The sequence below is a fragment of the Doryrhamphus excisus genome, chromosome 1, assembly GCF_030265055.1.
Source record: "Doryrhamphus excisus isolate RoL2022-K1 chromosome 1, RoL_Dexc_1.0, whole genome shotgun sequence".
Lineage (NCBI taxonomy): Eukaryota > Metazoa > Chordata > Actinopteri > Syngnathiformes > Syngnathidae > Doryrhamphus > Doryrhamphus excisus.
The window spans coordinates 15,987,713-16,009,481 of NC_080466.1; the positions used below are offsets into that span (position 1 = coordinate 15,987,713).

Below are 21,769 nucleotides of genomic sequence, written 5' to 3' on the forward strand. Positions count from 1 at the left end.
GTCCTACATATTTTTATTTAGTATTTTAAATGTTTAACGACGGTGCTGGAGAACACTTATGCCAGCAGATGGCAGCAAAAGCTTAATATTGTGTTTTAACGAGGTGGTAAAAAATAGTTCGAAAACTGCGATGACTAATTTACTTTTTTTTTTCTTTTTTTTTACTTTATTTAATACATTAAACTTTTTTTGCATAATGACACAAGCGCACCACGTCAAGCTAGCCCTCTGTTATGATAGCAGATGGAGCCACAATAGTGTCCCCACACAGTGCCTGACACATTTTAATAACTTTATTCATACCTGATACATTAACAACAGTGTAATTCCAACACCAGATATGTATCTCCAACTCATAAACACATCTCCAATGTTCCTCGGAACAACACTTCATTGTCAACAGACAACGGTGAGATGCATTCAGGTGCACTCCGAATATCACAAAAAAACTTTATTAGTGATCTCGCAAATCCCAGAAAATACATCTACACTCAAAACAGTGACGTCAACTTAAAAACGTACGTGGTGTCTTTGAACGCACTCCCACATAATACATAATAACACGGTTAAAGTGTGAAGTTGATGTTCTGCTACTATTAAAGAGACAAATGTTAGGTAATTACATTTTCAGACATGTGTGGTATCTTTTAGCATGATAGAATTATTTGACAGCTCTAGTTTTAACATAACTATTCACCAAAAACATTTTCACAGTTCAGTCAAAAGATTATTAATGTAATTTATGTAGCTGTTTAACCTCGCTACACTTCTTAATAATAATAATAATAATAAATAATTATAATAAATAAATAATATATAATTATATTTATAATTATATAAATGTATAAATAATAATAAATAAAAATAAATAATAACAGTTACAATAAAAAAATGTAAAATAAAAGTTAACAGCAATTGTCACAATAACAGAATAAGAACATCTCAAATAAGTAGCGCAATGGAGGTGAAAATGACCAAAGCCAAACTAACACACACAGTGAACCATGATGGGACATGCCCGTCCCATCATTAAATTCAACAAAACGTTACACACTAACCCAATAAGTGGAGTGTGAAATAGTCCACCCCTGGTAAGTAAGTAAACAGTCTGGTGTGAGCAGAAAACTTTCTCCATGACGGTAGGCTGAATGGATCGCACTTTGAAGACCCCTGCACTAAACTAAACAAAACTCCAGAGGAGATTCCAGTAAGTTATTTTATTGAAGTTTTCATTGCAAATGATAGCAAAATAAACTGACGATCAGCAATACTGCAGTTTAACATCCACATATACTGTACGTAAATGTTAGAGAGTATATCTCAATTTGCCAAGCACACTAACATACACAAAGCACAGTTTTTGGATGTGCCATTGCATATTTTTCTTAACTTGGGTGGCCTGTAATTAAAAGCATGCATACTCAAGACATTAAAAAAAATACATGACTCCAAATACTGAAACAAATTTATTTGAATTCTCCAGTAGAGTCCTGGTATTCATGGAATAAAACTGCTTTTCTGGGAGTTTGACTGAGCCAAAATTGGGGGGAAAAAAACAATATTGATGGAAAAAAAGAGGCAATGTGCGAAAGTGCAGACAAAAACATGAAAAATACAAAAAGAATGTAGCGAGTATAACAGTTTAACAGCAAATAAAAAATGAATGACAACATAAAATTGATATGGATGGCCTATTGGTAACACTTTTTTTTTGGACACAATGAACTTATATGTGAATGCTCGACATTTTCAGTCATTTCATTTCGACAACCAACAAACAAATCTTGCTCAGTTAATGTGTGCGTACTTTTGATGAATACATGCCGAGCCGTGTCAAGTTACGTGTAGCGCTACACTACCCCCAAAACTACGCAGTTGCAAAACCAGACAACACAGCACATATTCTAACATTGAATACATCTAGAAACACTATTTGCACCAAAAACTTTATCGTTAAAAACACAAGCGTAACAAATGACAATGAGCGGTATTTAAACATTTGAAACATCGGAAATGCCCTTATTTCGTGCAATTTACTCGAGTAAATTCCCCGAAATTCCTCTTATATTCTTTAGTAATGATTGACATTGACATTTTATACACTGAGTTTTACTAACTTTCATACATGTCATGAATAGACTGCAATCCCAGTGACCTGGAATGTTGCATAATGATTTGAACAACGTATGCTAAAAACCAAAGCGGTACAGTTCGGTACAGCTCGGTTTGGCATGGTTTGTAATGGTAAACATGATGTAACACTAACCAAACATCGGATTGATTAAATGCATTACAAAATCTGGTCATGGATGGTTACGAAAATCGGGGGATCGGATTCTGATTCGCCAGGCTGCAGTCGCAAGCTTTGAAAGCAAGCTCCAAAATGCCCTACAGTTTTCTGGCAGTACTGCAACATTATCGACCAAATACAAAGCAAATACACAGGGACGGTTCTTTGTGCATGCAGCATAAGCGAGCCAGTAGTAGCTAGTTCCTTACTAGCCATGCGGACGGTACGGCTATTGAGGTTTTTTAGCATTATTATGTTATCCAAATCGACAGAACTTGATCCCGAAAAGGTCCAAACCGAACAGTACTGCTTGGAAGCGAAGGTTTGCATATAGGCATGATCGAGAATAAACGGAACAAAAATCAGCGGGCGCTCATCGAGGAGTGTGATGGTTGGATTATTTTGGTTGGTCACAGAGATCAAGTATCTTCCAGTTGCATCACGCTCTCTCTGCTTGCTCCTCTCCCAGTCTGTAAATGTGCCCACTTAGACGTCCTTCAAGTAGAAAACAAACCAGGTCCCAGATCAGCGGCTTGTTATGTCGTCTAACTCAGGCAATCAGGTATAAACTGGTCTGGGACCCGCTCGGGACCACCGGTCTTGCTACTTGGGCTAAAAATGCTGTGGCTGACCACAAGGACGGTCTAGGAGACAGATGATGTTGGGTTGTGGGGGGAACCCATTTGAGTTAGAACCTTATCCAGCCACTGCAGGGGTCCATGCAGGTGGATCTCAATCCAGCAGGGGGTGCTGGTCACATCCTGGCGATGGTACTCGGCTCCCCAGCCCTGTGGGACACAGAAATAAACATGCTGAGAAAAAAAGTACCGACCTGGATACAAGATGGCATACATGGCGGTACCGACCTTCACAAAGCTCATGCGGATGGTGCACATCTTGGTGAGCTCGTACACGGCCTCAAAGCCGTGGTTGACCGACTGGGCCAGCAGCTCGGCAAACTCCTGGTTGTTGAAGATCTTCAGGCTGCAGCCGCTGGGGATCTTGCACACGGTGGTGGGGTGGAAGCCATGGTGGTAGTTGCAGTTGCGACTCTGGACGAAGATGCTGCTGTCACTCAGGCACTCGGCGTAGACCTCGCCGCCGACGTAGTACAGATGGACACCTTGGCGGTGTGGGGAAACAAAAGTCAAGTCAAGTCAAGTAAAGTGCACCGCAGTGTGAAAGTAAAGTAAAGTAAAGTAAAGTAAAAAATTAAATTAAATTAAATTAAATTAAATTAAATTAAAGTGCACCGCAGTGCGAAAGTAAAGTAAAGTAAAGTAAAGAAGGGTAAGGTAAATTAAAGTAAATTAAATTAAAGTAAATTAAAGTAAATTAAAGTAAATTAAAGTAAATTAAAGTAAATTAAAGTAAATTAAAGTAAATTAAAGTAAATTAAAGTAAATTAAAGTAAATTAAAGTAAAGTGCACCGCAGTGCGAAAGTAAAGTAAAGTAAAGTAAAAAATTAAATTAAATTCAATTCAATTCAATTCAATTATTTGTCTTCATTGTCGCAAAATACAAATTGACTTGGAGTCATTCGTCAAAGTTTACCTTTGCCGATGTGCCGCCGGGTGTTCTCGATGGTGGAATTGCGGTTGACATTGGAGAGTAGACCGAGGCAGAAGCGGTTGCGGTTGTTGGAGGGGTCAGTGAAGCCGTCTACGAGCACGCTGGTGGAGGACGCCTGGAAGGCCCCGCCGACGCGGTTGTTGAGCTCATAGTAAACAATTGAGCACCAGTGCTTGGGCTCCTCGTAGGCCACGGGCTGCACATCTGCACAGGAAACACATTTGAGAGGTCACAGGGTTCGAGCTGAACATGCTCTCACAAGCAAAGGATAGCTCAATTTGAGCTTTGATTTTATGGATTATTGTATTGTACACAAGTGGAACCTCACTTAGCATCTTAGCAAAATATTTTTGTAGTTTGAGCACATAAAACCTGTTTTTGACTTTCTAAATATGTGTTTTAACATTATTAGAGCCACCCTAGTCACCTTTACAATCCTATTATTCTTTGTTTACACCACATTGCACAGGCTAGGGGATCACCGCAGGGACATAATAGATGGCCATTGCTAGCGTAGCAAGCTACTGAGCTAACTACAGTAGTTCATTCATTCATTCATTCATTTTCTACCGCTTTTCCTCACGAGGGTCGCGGGGGTGCTGGAGCCTATCCCAGCTGTCTTTGGGCGAGAGACGGGACCAGCCAATCACAGGGCACATATAGACAAACAACCATTCACACTCACATTCATACCTATGGACAATTTGGAGTGGCTAATTAATTAACCTAGCATGTTTTTGGAATGTGGGCGGAAACCTACGGGGAGAACATGCAAACTCCACACAGAGATGGCCGAAGGTGGAATTGAACCCTCGTCTCCTCGCTGTGAGGTCTGCGCGCTAACCACTCGACCGCCGTGCAGTAGTTAGCATCTTCACTTCATTCTATACTTGTACTTACACTAGAAGTGTTTCAAATGGGGTGGGGAAGAAGGACAACAAAGACAAAAAGTTACCACTTCCACACAAAATGAGAGGAAAATTCCGAGTGGCGATTTGAGAACATTCCAGAAGGACACTTTTACAACGACACTTGAATGAAACTCTTCAACCTGGACACCAGGTACAGGTTCATAAAGATGGAGAGGGTAAGAACGTGGTGTTACCTGCCCGGTTGTTCGTCTCAAGAGGCAAAGTCGGCACCAAGAGGTTGGTGTCCATCGGCTGGGGGCAGTCCTGAGTCATCGGCTCCTCTGGGGGCATGTACGCAGGAGGGGGCGTCTCTAAAAAAACATAAAAAGTCAGCTGACATGTAGAGGAAGATGCAAGAACCTCTGGAATTCACCTGGCATTTGGAAAGGGCTGCCGGGGTCGGAGCTGGAGGGTGAATTGGGGAAAGTGGCGTTGCTGCCGCCGCCCGGCGAACTCGGGAAACTGTTTCCCGGTGAATGTGGGAATTGCACGGGGTTGCCCGGCGCGAAGGACTCTGGGAATGTGGCGTTCTGAGGCATGTGCGGCTCGTTCTGCTGTAAAGGGTTGCGGAAGCGGGGCAGCATGGTGTGCTTGGCGTTGAACTCGCTGTTCCTCGGTACCAACACAGGGGGCAGCACTGAGAACAAAGACAGATGTTTGTTGAAAGAGGAAGTGACTAACAATTGGATTATCTGTATTTCTGCTGGTACATGAACTCATCTGTTTCATGTCAGGGTGTGAAGAGTCATCAGTAAGTCAGCCAAGGTCATATCCTTCGTTTGTTTTGTCTTTTCAAGGAAACCATACTGACAGATATGAGAGTGTTTATGCATCAATAATGATGTCCATGAGTCTTTAATAAACTACAATAACATTCAGAAATTTGCATCAAAACGGTATGCAATAATGGTAATGGTTTTATTTCATTTGAACATGCATCAGATTACAATTGAATGCATCCCATAATCAGTTCACAGTTCCACATGTCCAAAAGGAGTAGGAAGAAGCAAATCTTATTAAATCCTACCCCTCCATCTGGTACTTTTACAATCAGTAACTGTTACATTTGTTCACTTCCTGCTTTCCTAATATAATTTAATATTTTTTATTAAAAATTATATATATGTGTGTATTTATTTAGTATTTATTTTTTATATTTATTTATTTATTTTGGGCCACATACTAGTTTTATTGTATTGTGGCTAATACAATCTGGTACTTTAACAATCAGTAACTTACATTTGTTCACTTCCTGCTTTCCTAATATAATTTAATTTTTTATTTTATTAAAAATTAGATATATTTATGCATTTTTTTATTCATTTAGTATTTCTTTTTTATATTTATTTATTTATTTATTTTGGGCCACATACTAGTTTTATTGTGTTGTGGCTAATACGGTAATCGTAATGGTTTTACTTCATTTGAACATGCATCAGATTACAATCGAGTGCATCCCATAATCAGTTCACAGTTCCACATGTCCAAAAGGAGTAGGAAGAAGCAAAGCTTATTAAATCCTACCCCTCCATCTTGTACTTTTACAATCAGTAACTGTTACATTTGTTCACTTCCTGCTTTCCTAATATAGTTTTTTTTTTAACTTTTATTTGATTAATTTTTTTTGTTTAAGTTTTATTTATTTATTTCATTTTATTTTTTTTGTCACGTACCGAAGTACACGGTGATATGAGCATCCAATGACATAATGTGTACCATAGTAAGTGTCAATATAGTGATATATATAGCACATCATGACTGGTTCAAGAGTCTTCATCCTTGTATTTAGAAAACATCAACTGCTTGTATTGTTTCTTGAATTGGCTCATCATTGTGCATTGTTTGAGGTGCTTACTCAATCCATTCCATAGTTTGATTCCACATACTGAAATGCTATGGCTTTTTAACGTAGTCCTAGCATAGAAGTGTTTTCAAATGTTTCGGTAATTTTATCTGCTTCCTGAGAATCTCTTTTTGAAGAGTCAGCCTTTCCTCTGTCGGCGTCTTCCAGCTGTATTTGTCTCTCACTCTCAGATTTCTGTACTGAAAGGACATTTGGAGGCCAGCCGCTCTTGAGGAATTCATCACCAGCGAGGTAAACTATGTGCGGCCTATTCAGGTGCAGCGCATAGAAACGGTGAAGATAGCTTGTGTCTATAAATAGTCGATGGCAGATAAATAAAGCCTCTGCTGATATAATAGACATCTGCGATGCATGCTCACTGTGGTTTTTATTTAAAGGGCTGACAGCTGAGGTTCTTGGTGGAATAGTGCCGGGAGATTGACAGGAAGTGTGTGTGTGTGTGTTTGTGTGTGTGTGGGAAGGGGTAGTGTAGACAGACAGGTGCTGTAGGGTTGAATCACCTCCAGCCCTCGCTTTTATCCCCCTCCTACCGCCCTACGGCTGCTAAAACAAAAAAAGTGTGCAAGGCAGGCAGCCGCTCTTTCCTCCTATTGTATGTGGGTGGCGGGCTTCCTGTTCAACCACCCTCCCAAAAAAACTGAAAACGTGTGCAGGCGTAGGGTGTGTATCCTCACTTTTGTCACACGTATTCTTTCATCTATGACATTTCAGCCAGCATTTTTATTATACTGTATCATAATGCATAATACATTTTTGGAGTCGCCAATTAATCTAGCATGAGTCCCCGGATGGCTGCACGGTGGACGAGTGGTTAGCGCGCAGACCTCACAGCTAGGAGACCAGGGTTCAATTCCACTGTGTGGAGTTTGCATGTTCTTTCTCCAGGTATGCTAGGTTAATTAGCGACTCCAAATTGTCCATAGGTACCGCTTATCCAAGGGTCACGGGGGTGCTGGAGCCTATCCCAGCTGTCTTTGGGCAAGAGGCGGGGTACACCCTGGACTGGTGGCCAGCCAATCACAGGGCACATATAGACAAACAACCATTCACACTCACATTCATACCTATAAACAATTTGGAGTCGCCAATTAACCTAGCATGTTTTTGGAATGTCGCGGGGGTGCTCGAGCCTATCCCAGCTGACTTTGCCCGAGAGGTGGGGTGCACCCTGGACTGGTCGCCATTCATTCATTCATTAATTCTCTACCGCTTATTCTCAGGAGGGTCGCGGGGGTGCTGGAGCCTACCCCAGCGGACTTTGGGCAGAAGGTGGGATGCACCCTGGACTGGTTGGCAGTCATTTTCTACCGCTTATCCTCACAAGGGTCGCGGGGGTGCTGGAGCCTACCCCAGAGGCAGGGTACACCCCGGACTGGTGGCCAGCCAATCACAGGGCACATATAGACAAACAACCATTCACACTCACATTCATACCTATGGACAATTTGGAGTCGCAAATTAACCTAGCATGTTTTTGGAATGTCGCAGGGATGCTGGAGCTTATCCCAGTTGTCTTCGGTCGGGAGGCGGGGTACACCCTGGACTGGTGGCCAGCCAATCACAGGGCACATATAGACAAACAACCATTCACACTCACATTCATACCTATGGACAATTTGGAGTCGCTAATTAACCTAGCTTGTTTTTGGAATGTGGGAGGAAACCGGAGTACCCGGAGAAAACCCACGCATGCACGGGGAGAACATGCAAACTCCACACAGAGATGGCCGAGAGTGGAATTGAACCCTGGTCTCCTAGCAGTGAGGTCTGCGCGTTAACCACTCGATCGCCGTGCGACCCTAAATAGAATATTTATATGTTGACATATTCAGTGGATTATAAATCAAGCTGTACACTGACTACTCTAAAGTACATCCAAGATGAATTACTATTGTATTGCCCCCTTGAGGGGACGGTTGCTGGTGTGTGGAAATTCTGTGTGACAAAACACTGACCTGGGCTGTCCACACGTTTGTAGTGGTAAGGGTTGATGCACACATCCTTCTGCTTGGAACCAAATGGGTACTCGCAGCACTCGAGCGCCTTGAGCTCGTGGTGAGACTGCAGGTCGGGCCAGCGCCACACGCGGCAGTAGATGACATGCGGCAGGCCCTTCCTGTGCGACACCTGCAGCCGGCCGTCCAGCGAGCGGGGGATGGTGACGCAGCTGCTGGGCTGACCGGGGCAGCTGAGCGCCCTTTCCAGCTCCTCCATGGCGCCTTTCTTCTTCTTCAGTTTCTTCACCAGGGCGTCCACGGCCTTCTCGGCCCACTTCTCCTCCTCGTCGCCCTGCTTCCAGCCCAGCAGACGCTTGACAGCCGGGCTGGTGAAGGAGAAGAGCGAGGTGACGTTCATGATGGACGGGGCAGCCCTCCCGCTCTCCTTCTCTGCTGGGGCAAAAGAAGGGTGGGGCGGCAGATGGAGGTCCAGTTTTAGAGAAGGGTCGCTGTTGAGGTCTTTGAGGATATCCAAAATGGATGATTTTCTGCAAGACAAAAATGAGAAATAGAAGAAGCCGAATAGAACAAGTGGTTAGCACGCAGACCTCACAGCTAGGAGACCGGAGTTCAATTCCACCCTCGGTTTGCATGTTCTCCGCGTGCATGCGTGGGTTTTCTCCGGGTACTCCGGTTTCCTCCCACATTCCAAAAACATGCTAGGTTAATTAGCGACTCCAAATTGTCCATAGGTATGAATGTGAGTGTGAATGGTTGTTTGTCTATAGTATGTGCCCTGTGATTGGCAGGCCACCAGTCCAGGGTGTACCCCGCCTCTTGCACGAAGACAGCTGGGATAGGCTCCAGCAACCCCCGCGACCCTTGTGAAGAAAAGCGGTCGAAAATGAATGAATGAATGATGTTTTGTTGTTTTGCAAATTTGTAGTGGTCAGAACCGGAACAGGAGGGGATAGAAAAGAAGAAAAACGAAAACAGAGCGGGGAGTGCATTTTTAGACAAAATGTCTAAACAACGATGCTACTCCTGTTTCCTCCCACATTCCAGAAACATGCTAGGTTAATTAGCGACTCCAAATTGTCCATAGGTATGAATGTGAGTGTGAATGATTGTTTGTCTATATGTGTCCTGTGATTGGCTGGCCACCAGTCCTCTTGCAAGAAGACAGCTGGGATAGGCTCCAGCACCCCCGCAACCCTCATGAAAATAAGCAGTAGAAAATGAATGAATGAATCGCCCCACTATTTGAGAAGCATTGTCATAATGTAAATATGGTAACTTCATGTTATTTTATATTTTATAGGCGTCTCCTGCCATTTAGTGACTCTCATTGATTCAAAATGATGTTTCAAAAGGAGGCCATTGCGTTATCAGAGGAAGTAGATCTTCGGTGAAAAAGTTCTACGATGCTTCAACAATGCCCACTAACAAACAGTCGGCCCACGGCAGGACAATAAAAAGGAAGTGCATGGATAAATCTGTCCATTCAGTTAGCTCCCGTGGGAGCCATTCACTGGCACATATACATACTGTATGAGCATTTAAAACAAAAGTCGTTGTGATGCTCCTTGTCGTCTTTTTTATGTTTTCTGTGAAGGCAAAAAGAGGGGCAGACACCAGAACTGAAAACCAGCATGCAAGCGTGGGCTACTAAGTGCCTCGTCACTGACTGTAAAGCCTGCAGTATATTGTATTTCCCACCAGCAGGAAATAAATACATCATTAAGAATGCTCGCTAAGTTATTCTTGGCCTGCTCTTCAGATTATGGGATTAAATTTCGATTTCTATATTAGTTGGATAGCACACATATAGACCGCTTTGGACAGGTGCTTTTTTTAACGGTGTATTGGTCACTTACTAAAAACCGAGCACCCTGACAGGAACATTACGATATCTATACTATATCATCTATACTTAGTCTGGCCTCCTGGGGTCCTGGACTGATCCGACACAGTCATGACGTTCAAACTCGGGCAGGAAAAAAGGGGAGTGTGTGGTTATAGTATCGCACATCTGCCGTAGCGGAGCAACAGGAAACAGATGGCGTAGTTGTGTCTTCATGTCTGTCATCACCATCACAACAACAGCATCGTTCCTGTTTTGCTGAGTTGTGCAGGTTTTTCCACAGGTGCAGGATGGGGGAGTTTGAAGGGGGTTTCCAAAATGTACCCCGTCCCTGACTTTTATCAGTGTGTTTTTTTTTAAATACCTTGTATCCATCACATTTGTATGTCTCATTTCTGTGAGGCAAGTTATTTATGGTAATGGTAATGGTTTTATTTCATTTGAACATGCATCAGATTACAATCGAGTGCATCCCATAATCAGTTCACAGTTCCACATGTCTAAAAGGAGTAGGAAGAAGCAAAGCTTATTAAATCCTACCCCTCCATCTGGTACGTTTACAATCAGTAACTGTTATATTTGTTCACTTCCTGCTTTCCTAATATAGTTTAAGGTTTTTTATGTTGTTGTTTTTTTTTATTTTTTGTCCCGTACCGAAGTACGAGGTGATATGAGCATCCAATTACATAATGGGAACCATAGTAAGTGTCAATATAGTGATATATATAGCACATCATGACTGTTTCAAGACTCTTCATCCTTGTATCCTTGTCAATGTACTTCAATGTAGTTCAACTAAATCCTACTCCTCCGTCTAGTACAGTAAACCTCAGATATATCGGACTCGGATATATCGGAAATTCGCTCACAACGGACAGATAAAAAAAAACTGATTTTTCTGTAATGCATTTCCAATTAAAAAATCATTGCATATATCGGATTTTTTATAACGGATTTCGCCTATTTCGGACAAAATCTCCAGTCCTGTTCCAATGCATTTCCATTAAATTTCCCTCGCATATATCGGATGGCCGCATTGTGGCGCTCCGATTCGCCGAATGGTGACAGGCCGCTATACGACGTCATTTGCAGCGTTTGCAGCGTTGCCTGCGCGTCCAGGTACATTGGAAACATAGTCAAGGAAGTGCCTTTTTATAATGGATAAAATCCGATTTACGCATATACCGGATATAAATCCGATATATGCGTAAAACGGACATTTTCCGGTATACGCATATAACGGATTTCGCTTATATCGGACAAAACCAGTGGGAACAATTGAATCCGATATATCCCAGGTTTACTGTACTTTTACAATCAGTAATTGTTACATTTGTTCACTTCCTGTTTTCCTAATATAATTTTTGTTTAAATTTTTTTATTTTATTTTATTAATTTATTTATTTTATTTTATTTTATTTTTTAATGTAATTTAATTATAATTTTATTTTTTTTGTCACATACTGAAGTACGAGGTGATATGAGCATCCAATGACATAATGGGTACCATAGTAAGTGTCAATGTAGTGATATATATATAGCACATCACATTATTTAAGAAAGTTGAAATATTGGAAAAAAAAAAAGCATGGAAATTATTGAATTATATTACAATCAGATATTATCATTATTCTTTTTCCGAAAGGCCAAAACACCCCCTTAAAAAAAACGACACATATTGTACCCCCTCAATGATGCCCACTTCTTGTTTTAGATTGTGTAGGTGCGTTTAGCTGGAACATTCAAAATACTTTTGTACCAAATTCCTGTTTGGGCCACACAAAACATTCTTGTCTGTTTCTATAAATAGACCAGGAGAAAAAGTCCTTATTTATATTTTGAATGCCTCAACAGATAACGCTCGGCTCACAGCCATATCGGAGGCGTTCGAGTCAGCCTGCACTCGCATGTTACTCACTGCCCGGGGATGGGGAGGGTGTATTATAGTGGAATTGTCCCTGGAGTATGGCCGCCAGCTGCAGTGAAAAAGACAGCAGGGGACATTTAAAAGTGTGTTCCAGATGTTTAAGCAGCACTTTGTGTGGAATCTTCTCATCTGAAATTTTTTTCATTTTTTGGAAGTGATGCTTACCCTAGCACATTTTGTCGCCCATGCGTTTGGGGTACCAACCACAGTGATGCAGTACCCAAAAAGGCTGAGCTAGTAACTGATTGGTTGGCACGCCTGTGTGACAGCAGGAATGGAATGCGGTGGCATTTTTATATGAAAAAAAAAAAGGCAGGCAACCAACCACTTGGGAAGGCGACATACCAGGAGAACTACAGTACACGCTAAAGGCTGCATTTACAGTGAAAAAATGACTTCTACTTTTGAACCGTGACGCACAAAAGATAAAACATGACACATAACCCACACCCCAATTGTGTCATTTGCGCTATTATTCTTCTGACACATACACTTTGTGTATTCTTTCTTGGTGTATTTCTATTGCATACTGTTTCAGATGGAGACTACATGAAAGAGTCGTTCATAAAATATCAGCGCATCTCGTCGCCAAATTCAAAATGAGAGATACTCCTCCCTATGTAAGAGAGTCAAGAACGGGGCCAATAGAATAGCAAGATACATCACCAGTTGGCACACTGGTGACATTAATTCACTGCAAGGATACTGAATTGCCTGAGACGGGTCAACGATATTGCACAGACGGCGCTCATATGTGAACTCTATTGGTTGTGTTTTGTTTGAATCTGACACCATGACTCAAAAAGGCTTTACGTAGTTCAGTGTACATAAACTACAGCTCAAAAGTTTGGGATCACATTTGCAAATTTCTTTGTTTTCCAAAGAAAAACACATTTTCATGCATTTCACAAACAATTTTTATCCATTTCACTAACATTTTTATCCATTTCACAAACATTTTTATCCATTTCACAAATATTTTTACTCATTTCACAAACAATTAAAATTAAATTAAAAAACTTAAATTATATGAGGAAAGCAGGAAGTGAACAAATGTAACAGTTACTGATTGTAAAAGTAAACTGTATTATGGAAAGCAGGAAGTGAACAACTGTAACAGTTACTGATTGTAAAAGTACCAGATGGAGGGGTAGGATTTAATAAGCTTTGCTTCTTCCTACTCCTTTTGGACATGTGGAACTGTGAACTGATTATGTGATGCACTCAATTGTAATCTGATGCATGTTCAAATTCATTCATTCATTCATTTTCTATCGCTTTTCCTCACGAGGGTCGCGGGGGTGCTGGAGCCTATCCCAGCTGTCTTCGGGCGAGAGGCGGGGTACACCCTGGACTGGTGGCCAGCCAATCACAGGGCGAAAATTAAATAAAAAAAACTTAAATTATATTAGGAAAGCAGGAAGTGAACAAATGTAACAGTTACTGATTGTAAAAGTACCAGATGGAGGGGTAGGATTTAATAAGCTTTGCTTCTTCCTACTCCTTTCGGACGTGTGGAACTGTGAACTGATTATGGGATGCACTCAATTGTAATCTGATGCATGTTTAAATGAAATAAAACCATTACCATTACCATATCAATTATTGCCGACTGACACATGTTTTCTGTGAGGAAAAAAAACTATTTTCAGGGGGTGAAAAAGTAAATTTTTTTCAACAAAAATCCACAAATTTGCAGGGCTTTGAATGCTATTCGGGGGCCCTACTGTATTAACTAACCACAATATTACAAACATCTCACAATATGTGTGCATTACAACCAGCGTAAACCACTTCAAACTCCAACCACAACAATTAACAAAGTGTTAATGAACACCACAGCCTCGTGTTGCTGCGGTACACAGTAAAACGCTACAGATGCCGACGGTGGCTGCGGCCTTCCTTGTAAAAGCACAAACACACCGCCGCATTTACCCGGCTGTCTCGTAAAACAGTTGCTACTGCACCAAGTTCTCTGCATCCATATTACCTCTTTATGCCGCCATGGTGGTCAGAAACTGTGGCTAATGAGGTCGGTCGGTGCAGCACGGCCAAACGGTGGGTTTCGACCCGCCCCGGCGTGAGATGTTAGCCGCCGCACGAGCCCCACGGATCGCTTTGCACCGCTCCAGTGTCTGTTAATCAATTTAGGCCCGGGTTGTGCAGGATGAGGAGGCACTAATGATGCTCTGCAGCCTCCCCCGGGGGAGGGGGTGGGCGGGTGGACGGAGCATTATAAAGAAGCTACATTATTTATCAGTTGGGTCCTGGACGGGGGCCTCCATTAACCCCCCTCCCCTCCCCGGTCCCTGTTCAATGGGGTCACTGGCTATAAACAGAGAAGCGCAGGAAGGGAGAGTGATGGCGGGAGAAAGGTTTTAACGCAGAGCGAGTGGGGAGGAAAGTGAGAGTGACAGTAATGCCACAGATCTGAGACGCAGTGGGTGTTTTTAAGAGTGGGAAGACTCCCCCACTATCTGCTTTCCAAAGGATGACAAAAAGCAGAGCCCACACAATAGGCGGAAATTATGGCAAATCCGATGATGATTCCTTATCGGCGTTAGTTGTATCAAACTAAAAATTATGAAGTACTATGAAAAAAATGCCAAATATAAAAAAAAAAAACGCAATAAGCTGCTCAAATTTGCCCTGGCTAGAAGCTGGAATTTGAAATCTCCCAGCTATTTTTCACACAGAGCTGCCATAGCATGCAAATAGTCTTCTCACACACCTCGGCGTCACATCATGAAACGTTTAAAGTTGACTCAAAATGGCATCTACATCTTCTAAATCAATCATCAGAATCATAATATTATTTTATATTAAAATACTATGTCAAAGTACATAAAATGATGAACACCAAAATAACAATTTTACAAATGTATGTTTTTGTTGCACGGAGGTCGAGTGGTTAGCGCCCTCTAGATGCTTGTATTACCCATTATGGTAGGTATAATAAGAGGAAATAGCATATATAAGATATAAACAAGACATAATATTAGCATTGGGAGAGTTCCTTGTTGTTTTTTTAACTTCCTGTTCTGTACCATACTTCCTGCGGCTGCTGTTGTTTCATCAGTGTGACATTACTGACACCTATTGACTGGAAACATTAAAAAAACAAAAAAAAACAACAACATTCATTCATTCATTTTCTACCACTTATCCTCACGAGAGTCACAGGGGTGCTGGAGCCTATCCCAGCTGTCTTGGGGCGAGAGGCGGGGTACACCCTGGACTGGTGGCCAGCCAATTACAGGCCACATATAGACAAACAACCATTCACACTCACATTCATACCTATGGACAATTTGGAGTCGCCAATTAACCAAGCATGTTTTTGGAATGTGGGAGGAAACCGGAGTACCCGGAGAAAACCCACGTAAAAAAAACGTATGCACGGGGAGAACATGCAAGGGTGAGGGCGAGGGTGGAATTGAACCCTGGTCTCCTAGCTGTGAGGTCTACGCGCTAACCACTCGATCTCCGTGAGGCCTGGTTTAAGTCTTTTTTTACGAAATATAAACAAGCTCGCTAACTGCTAGCCTGGCGGTGCTACATTTTGTCCGAGCCATGGGCTTTATTTCCACAGTGAGCTTGAGCAAGTGTTCGCCCCTTTCACACATAAATCCTGCATAGCCGATGCTTTGGTTTGTGCTGTAGAAATGATTACAACTGCAACAATTAATCAATTAATCAACGGTTAATCGATTACCGAACTAACCCGCAGCTGTTTGGGTCATTGATAGTAATCCAGTACAATGTGGACGCCAACTTTTTTCAACCTACCAAAAACAAAAAATCTCAACAGCGTTCCCGTGTGGACGGGGCCTTAGCCCTGACCCTTGACCCCGGCTAAAGTCCAACAAAACAGCTATCGCAACCATGCACGGCACTCCATGTTGTAGGGTTAGCGTCCCGTTAGGAGGGACACCTCGACATATGGCAGCAGCCGATGTTGTCGTCTGGGCCCGTGTTGTGACTGCGTGCAGGAATGCCGCTAACCTATATTTACACTTTTGATTGGAGTCCTTTACGTGGAACGAATGCTTCACTTTGAAGAGTATAGTAAAGTGAAACGGCGACGGAGGACAATAGCACAAGTAAAGGTCACAATTGACGGTAATGTGATATGTCATCGATGGTGCTGACACACTCATTGACTGACACACACATCGGGATGCCTCAAAGAGGCTTGGTGGGAGGATAATACAACATGGAAGATTTAGCATGCTATGACAGTCACCGGTTATTCGTTTAGTGGCATCAACATATGATGAGGTTAGAGCTAAAATATGTCATATGTGTTATTATTCGTGATTCTCCAAAAATAAAAATAAAAAATCTAAATTAAAAGTCAACCTTCTGAACTGTCATTCAAGCGGAAAAATAACTGAACAGTTAACCTTCATAACAGCAATAAGTTAACTGCAGTTAATCCTACAACATAAACTAATGTTAGCATTCTTAACTGTCATTCGAATGCATGAAAAAAGGTCTAAAATAATATAAAACATAAAGTCAACCATCTTAACTTTCATTCAAGTGTAAAAATAAGCGAGCGACTGAAAACAACACAACAAATAACTGAAACTTAACATTCGCAACAGTCGTTCAAGCGCAAAAATAAGTTAACCACTGTAACAAAAAAGAAGATAAACAAAATGTCAACCTTTTATACTGTAGTACAGTTGTAAAAATAAGTCAATCTCTGTAAATAAAAACATACATCTGAAAGGTAACAAGTGTAAAGAACAATTGAGCCTCCATTCCTAAAATAACAGAACAGTTAACCTTCATAACAGCAATAAGTTAACTGCAGTTAATCCCACAACATAAACTAATGTTAACATTCTTAACTGTCATTCGAATGTAAAAAAAAATAAGTTCTAAAATAATATAAAACAAAATGTCAACCATCTTAACTTTCATTCAAGTGGAAAAATAAGTTAACCACTCCAAAAAAAAAGATAAACAAAATGTCAACCTTTTATACTGTAGTACAGTTGTAGAAATAAGTCAAACTCTGTAAATAAAAACATGCATCTGAAAGGTAACAAGTGTAGAGAATAATTGAGCCTCCGTTGCTAAAATAACATAAAACAGTCATAAGTTAACTGCAGTTAATCCTACATAACATAAACTAATGTTTAATTAGTTAATGTTCTTAACTGTCATTCGAATGTGAACGAAATTTATTTCTAATTCAAATGAAAAAACAAGTTTTAACATAATATAAAACTAAAAGTCAATCTTAACTTTCATTCAAGTGTAAAAATAAGCGAGCGACTGAAAACAAAACGACAAATAACTGAAATTTAAAATTTGCAACAGTCGTTCAAGCGCAAAAAGTCCACTGTAACTAAAATAATATAAAACAGCCTTTCTATGCTAATAAAAATGATAGCATTTCAATATGTGAAGGAAAAAAGTAATAAAGAAGCAGCAATTGCACATAATAGTAAGATAACTAGCTATTTGTCAAGACTAGTATGTTAATAAGTCCAACTGTCATAGCCACGTTTGGCTTGCAGTGTTTACATGCATCTTGTTGCATCTGGAAGCATTACAGCTGCACCAGGTAGGAATAGAATGACTTTATAGACAATGAAAACGCCTCAATATTGTTGTCAGTGAGTAAAAATGTCACTATGTTGACTTGAAAGAGGGGAAATGTGCCTCAAAGTGGAAGAAAAAGAGGGAAAAGTCCACCCGGGAATGGCTCTACTTTGCTACAAAAAACAGCATAAACAATCAAACCCGACAAGAAAAACAGTGAAACATGTACATAAAATTTGGAATTGGATACAATAAAATTAAAATACAAGGTGTTTATTAAAAAAAAAACAATTTAAGCATTACCTTGTGAGTCTTGTGCGGCGGCGGCGGCAGGATGGTGTCCCCTGTAGTGAGCTCCACTCCGCGCGTGGCGTGATGCGGCCTGGCGTCAGGGAGTCGCGGGGACTCATCACCCTCCGCTCCTGCGCCAATATCACTGCGCAGGACAGCCCGCCCCTCCCCCGACAACAACAAGGCCTACTTTTTTTTACGCTTCTTCTTCGCTTCATTTAGATATTATGTAACTGTGAGTGTGGACAAAATGTGTCCTTCTGGCCAAGTTTTAAGTGGTTGTCTTTTATTCTCCTCCCTGTTAAGCGGTTAGTCACTTAAAAAATGTACAAAATGTAGGATGAAGGTACTCTCTACTGCAGTACAGCATCATGTTGTTTTATGTCTTCTTTCTCTTCCTAGTTTTACATATTTAACCCTACATGTGGAACACAAGAAAAAAAAGATCCTCTAATTGACAAGAGCCTTATTCTGGTTTTAAGGACTTATTGCAAAAACGCTAGTCAAAGATCCTGTCTATATGACAGGAGTGCTCTGCTGATTTAAGGACGTACTGCAAATACTTTAGTCAAAGATCCTCTCTGTATGAATGGAGCACTTTGCTGTTTTTGAGGACCTACTGCCAAAAAAGCTAGTCAAAGATTCTCTACATTACAGGAGTGATGTGCGTTTTTTAAGGATCTGCTGCACAAAACGCTTGTCAAAGATCCTCTATAAGGCAGAAGCACTCTGCTGCATTTGAGGGCCTACTGCCAAAAAAGCTAGTCAAAGAGTCTCATAAGTGATTTGCGGTTTTTAAGGATCTGCTGCAAAAACGCCAGTCAAAGATCCTCTATAAGGCAGGAGCGCTGCCTGCTGTTTTTGAAGACCTACTGAAAAAAAGCCTTGTCAAAGATCCTCTATATGACAGGAGCACTCTGTTGCATTTGAGCGTCTATTGCAAAAACATGAGTCAAAGATCCTCTATAAGACAGGAGCACTCCCTGCTATTTTTGAAGACCTACTGAAGAAAAGCCTTGTCAAAGATCCTCTATATGATAGGAGCGCTCTGCTGATGATGTCATACTGCAAAAAAACCTTGTCCAAGATCATCGCAATGACAAGAGCTCTGTGCAGTTTTAAGTCAAAGATCCTCTATATTACAGCTCTCTTCTGTATTTGAAGACCTATTGAAGAAAATTGTCAAAGTTTGCCTACTGAAGACTTACTGAAGAAAAGCCTTGTCAAAGATCCACTATATGACAGGAGCACTCTGCTGCATTTGAGGGTCTATTGCAAAAACGCAAGTCAAAGATCCTCTATAAGGTAGGAGCACTCTGCTGCATTTGAGGGTCTATTGCAAAAACGTGAGTCAAAGATCCTCTATAAGGCAGGAGCACTCTGCTGCATTTGAGGGTCTATTGCAAAAACGCGAGTCAAAGATCCTCTATAAGGCAGGAGTGCTCCCTCCCGATACTGTACATGGTATTTCATAACAATTATGTGGGCTGAAAAAGGGGATTATTATTTGTTGTATGCTGCGTTTGCGGTGCTTTTAGGAGAGTATTTATGTGATAGTGAGCTCCATTGTGGAAGGTGATAAACACTGTATGCCCGTGAACACACCGAACCTCCGGTTGCATTTGCAAGGCATAATCTTTCAATAAGAAGAGTTGGACACATCTTCAAGCCATCGCATTAATAATGCAGGCTAATGCATGAAAATAGCCTTCAGGCAAGAACGTGGGCAAAGGGAGGGAAGCTGCCTGAACTTGTCCCTTTTTTACATCAGAAGGCAGCCAAATTCAGAAACATGAGGTACTATTTACAGATCACAATAATAGTGCAGTGAAACAACTGCAAAACTACAGTAATGATCACTTTCAGGTGTAAAGATGAGCGTTTGTGATGCATTTAGAGGTGTACTTAATTTTGTGGCAAGTTTAACACTATCTTAATGCGGACTCATAAAAGTTCGAGTACGTAACGCTGAATTGAAACAGACAGCACATAACAATAAAGTCAACTTTGCATGGATACAATATTAAAATTGTAATATTTTTATTTCATTACACCCTACAAAGTCGTTTAATAATAAATAATAATAATCGTTGTGTGATTCCCTCACTCACCAAGTTCGGGGTTGGGACTATTTTCTCTCTCTGATGACGAGGACGAGGCGGAGGGAAAAATGTTTGCCGCAGATGATGACGTCACGAGTCTGGCGACAGCATGTCTGAGTGAGGCGGGAACGCTCTGCACGTGAAATAAAAAAAATGAAGGACGGAAGGAGGGGAAAAATGAAAATGATGAAAAAGAGGAAAAGAGACTATGATGACTATCTCGGTTAAAGAGGTAATGTCACCTTAATTGCAACGAACATGAAATACACATTTATTTTTTGGTGTTTAGATTTTTTACAAACGTACCTGTGTTCTACTGCTGTTTACTAAAATGCAGCAAACGGTAGAAAGAAACTTTTCTGCCTGTCTAATTTTCCTTTTGGTGTTTACATGTCTATATAGCCTTCAGATATTCTGTCAAAATCATCAAAAATGAGAGAGAAGGCTTTTGAAAAATGGCTTCGATTGAAGTGGATTGAGTTAACTATTGTATTTTCAATATAACACAACACAACACCTGAACTAAATAGGGAACAGAAAATCAGAGGCAGGTGTGTGAAACCAGTGAATAGAAAGGAAGTGGCTACAAAATAAGAGCATAGGAACAGGAACTAAGGTATAGAAGGAACTAAACAAGCTGTCAAGCTGACAAGCTGTGCTAACTCCCAAATCGTGATAGGCAGGTTTTCATAAACAAACTCAACTATGTATAATACAAGTGTAAAAAGAAGTATGACAGCATGATATACGGATGATACATTTTTGGATTCGATCTTTTTCAGAGATAAAAGTGTCTAAATCATAGACATAGACTTTCTCACAATTTGGGGTCGCCAATTAACCTAACATAAGTCCCCGGAGGGCTGCACAGCGGTCGAGTGGTTCGCGCGCAGACCTCACAGCTAGGAGACCAGGATTCAATTCCACCCTCCGCCATCTCTGTGTGGAGTTTGCATGTTTTCCCCGTGCATGCGTGGGTTTTCTCTGGGTACTACGGTTTCCTCCCACATTCCAAAAACATGCTAGGTTAATTAGCAACTCCAAATTGTCCATAGGTATGAATGTGAGTGTGAATGGTTGTTTGTCTATATGTGCCCTGTGATTGGCTGGGGACCAGTCCAGGGTGTACCCTGCCTCTCGCCCGAAGACAGCTGGGATAGGCTCCAGCACCCCACGCGACCTTCGTGAGGATAAGCGGTAGAAAATGAATGAATGAATGAATGACTGGCAACCAGTCCAGGGTGCACCCCACCTCTCGGGCAAAGTCAGCTGGGATAGGCTCCAGCACTCCCCGCGACCCTCATGAGGAAAAGCGGTAAAAAATGAATGAATGAATGAGTCCCCGGAGAACATGCAAACTCCACACAGAGATGGCCGAGGTTGGAATTGAACTCGGATCTCGCAGCTGTGTGGCCTGCACGCTAACCACTCGACCGCCATGCAGCCCTCTA

The 21,769-nt window shown here is 41.4% G+C and overlaps 1 protein-coding gene and 1 long non-coding RNA gene across 5 annotated transcripts in view; one reads left to right on the forward strand and one right to left on the reverse strand.

The window, feature by feature from the left end:
- Window positions 1-1,447: 1,447 nt before the first annotated feature.
- Window positions 1,448-20,802, reverse strand: smad1 (SMAD family member 1). 4 transcript variants are annotated; one of them, XM_058065352.1, is made up of 8 exons: window positions 20,625-20,802; window positions 20,328-20,451; window positions 8,594-9,123; window positions 5,148-5,411; window positions 4,969-5,085; window positions 3,846-4,067; window positions 3,157-3,413; window positions 1,448-3,078 (listed from the first exon to the last, which is right to left on the reverse strand). In XM_058065352.1, exons 3-8 carry the CDS (start codon window positions 8,991-8,993, stop codon window positions 2,935-2,937), a joined length of 1,404 nt encoding a protein of 467 aa, XP_057921335.1. In that variant the 5' UTR covers window positions 8,994-9,123; window positions 20,328-20,451; window positions 20,625-20,802; the 3' UTR covers window positions 1,448-2,934. The 4 variants fall into 4 exon arrangements, with proteins under 4 accessions (XP_057921335.1, XP_057921343.1, XP_057921325.1 ...); XM_058065360.1 differs by lacking the exons at window positions 20,328-20,451; window positions 20,625-20,802 and adding an exon at window positions 18,229-18,766 and having other exon boundaries at window positions 8,594-9,028; XM_058065342.1 differs by lacking the exons at window positions 20,328-20,451; window positions 20,625-20,802 and adding an exon at window positions 18,229-18,762.
- The window catches only part of LOC131122958 (uncharacterized), a 61,054-nt gene continuing 59,496 nt past the window's right edge, over window positions 20,212-21,769 (forward strand). The window contains exon 1 of the long non-coding RNA XR_009128677.1: window positions 20,212-20,550. This is a non-coding gene — a long non-coding RNA (uncharacterized LOC131122958). The remainder of the gene's footprint in view (window positions 20,551-21,769) is intronic.

What these genes read in the sequence shown, in the direction of transcription:
- smad1 (XM_058065342.1), bottom strand. Translation starts at nt 18,434, where the DNA reads ATGAAGCGAAGAAGAAGCGTAAAAAAAAGTAGGCCTTGTTGTTGTCGG. An exon ending in TGAGACGAACAACCGGGCAG is followed by an intron (nt 4,068 to 4,968) that starts GTAACACCACGT and finishes TTTCCTGTGCAG; the next exon opens with ATGTGCAGCCCGTGGCCTAC. An exon ending in TCCGCATGAGCTTTGTGAAG is followed by an intron (nt 3,079 to 3,156) that starts GTCGGTACCGCC and finishes TGTGTCCCACAG; the next exon opens with GGCTGGGGAGCCGAGTACCA.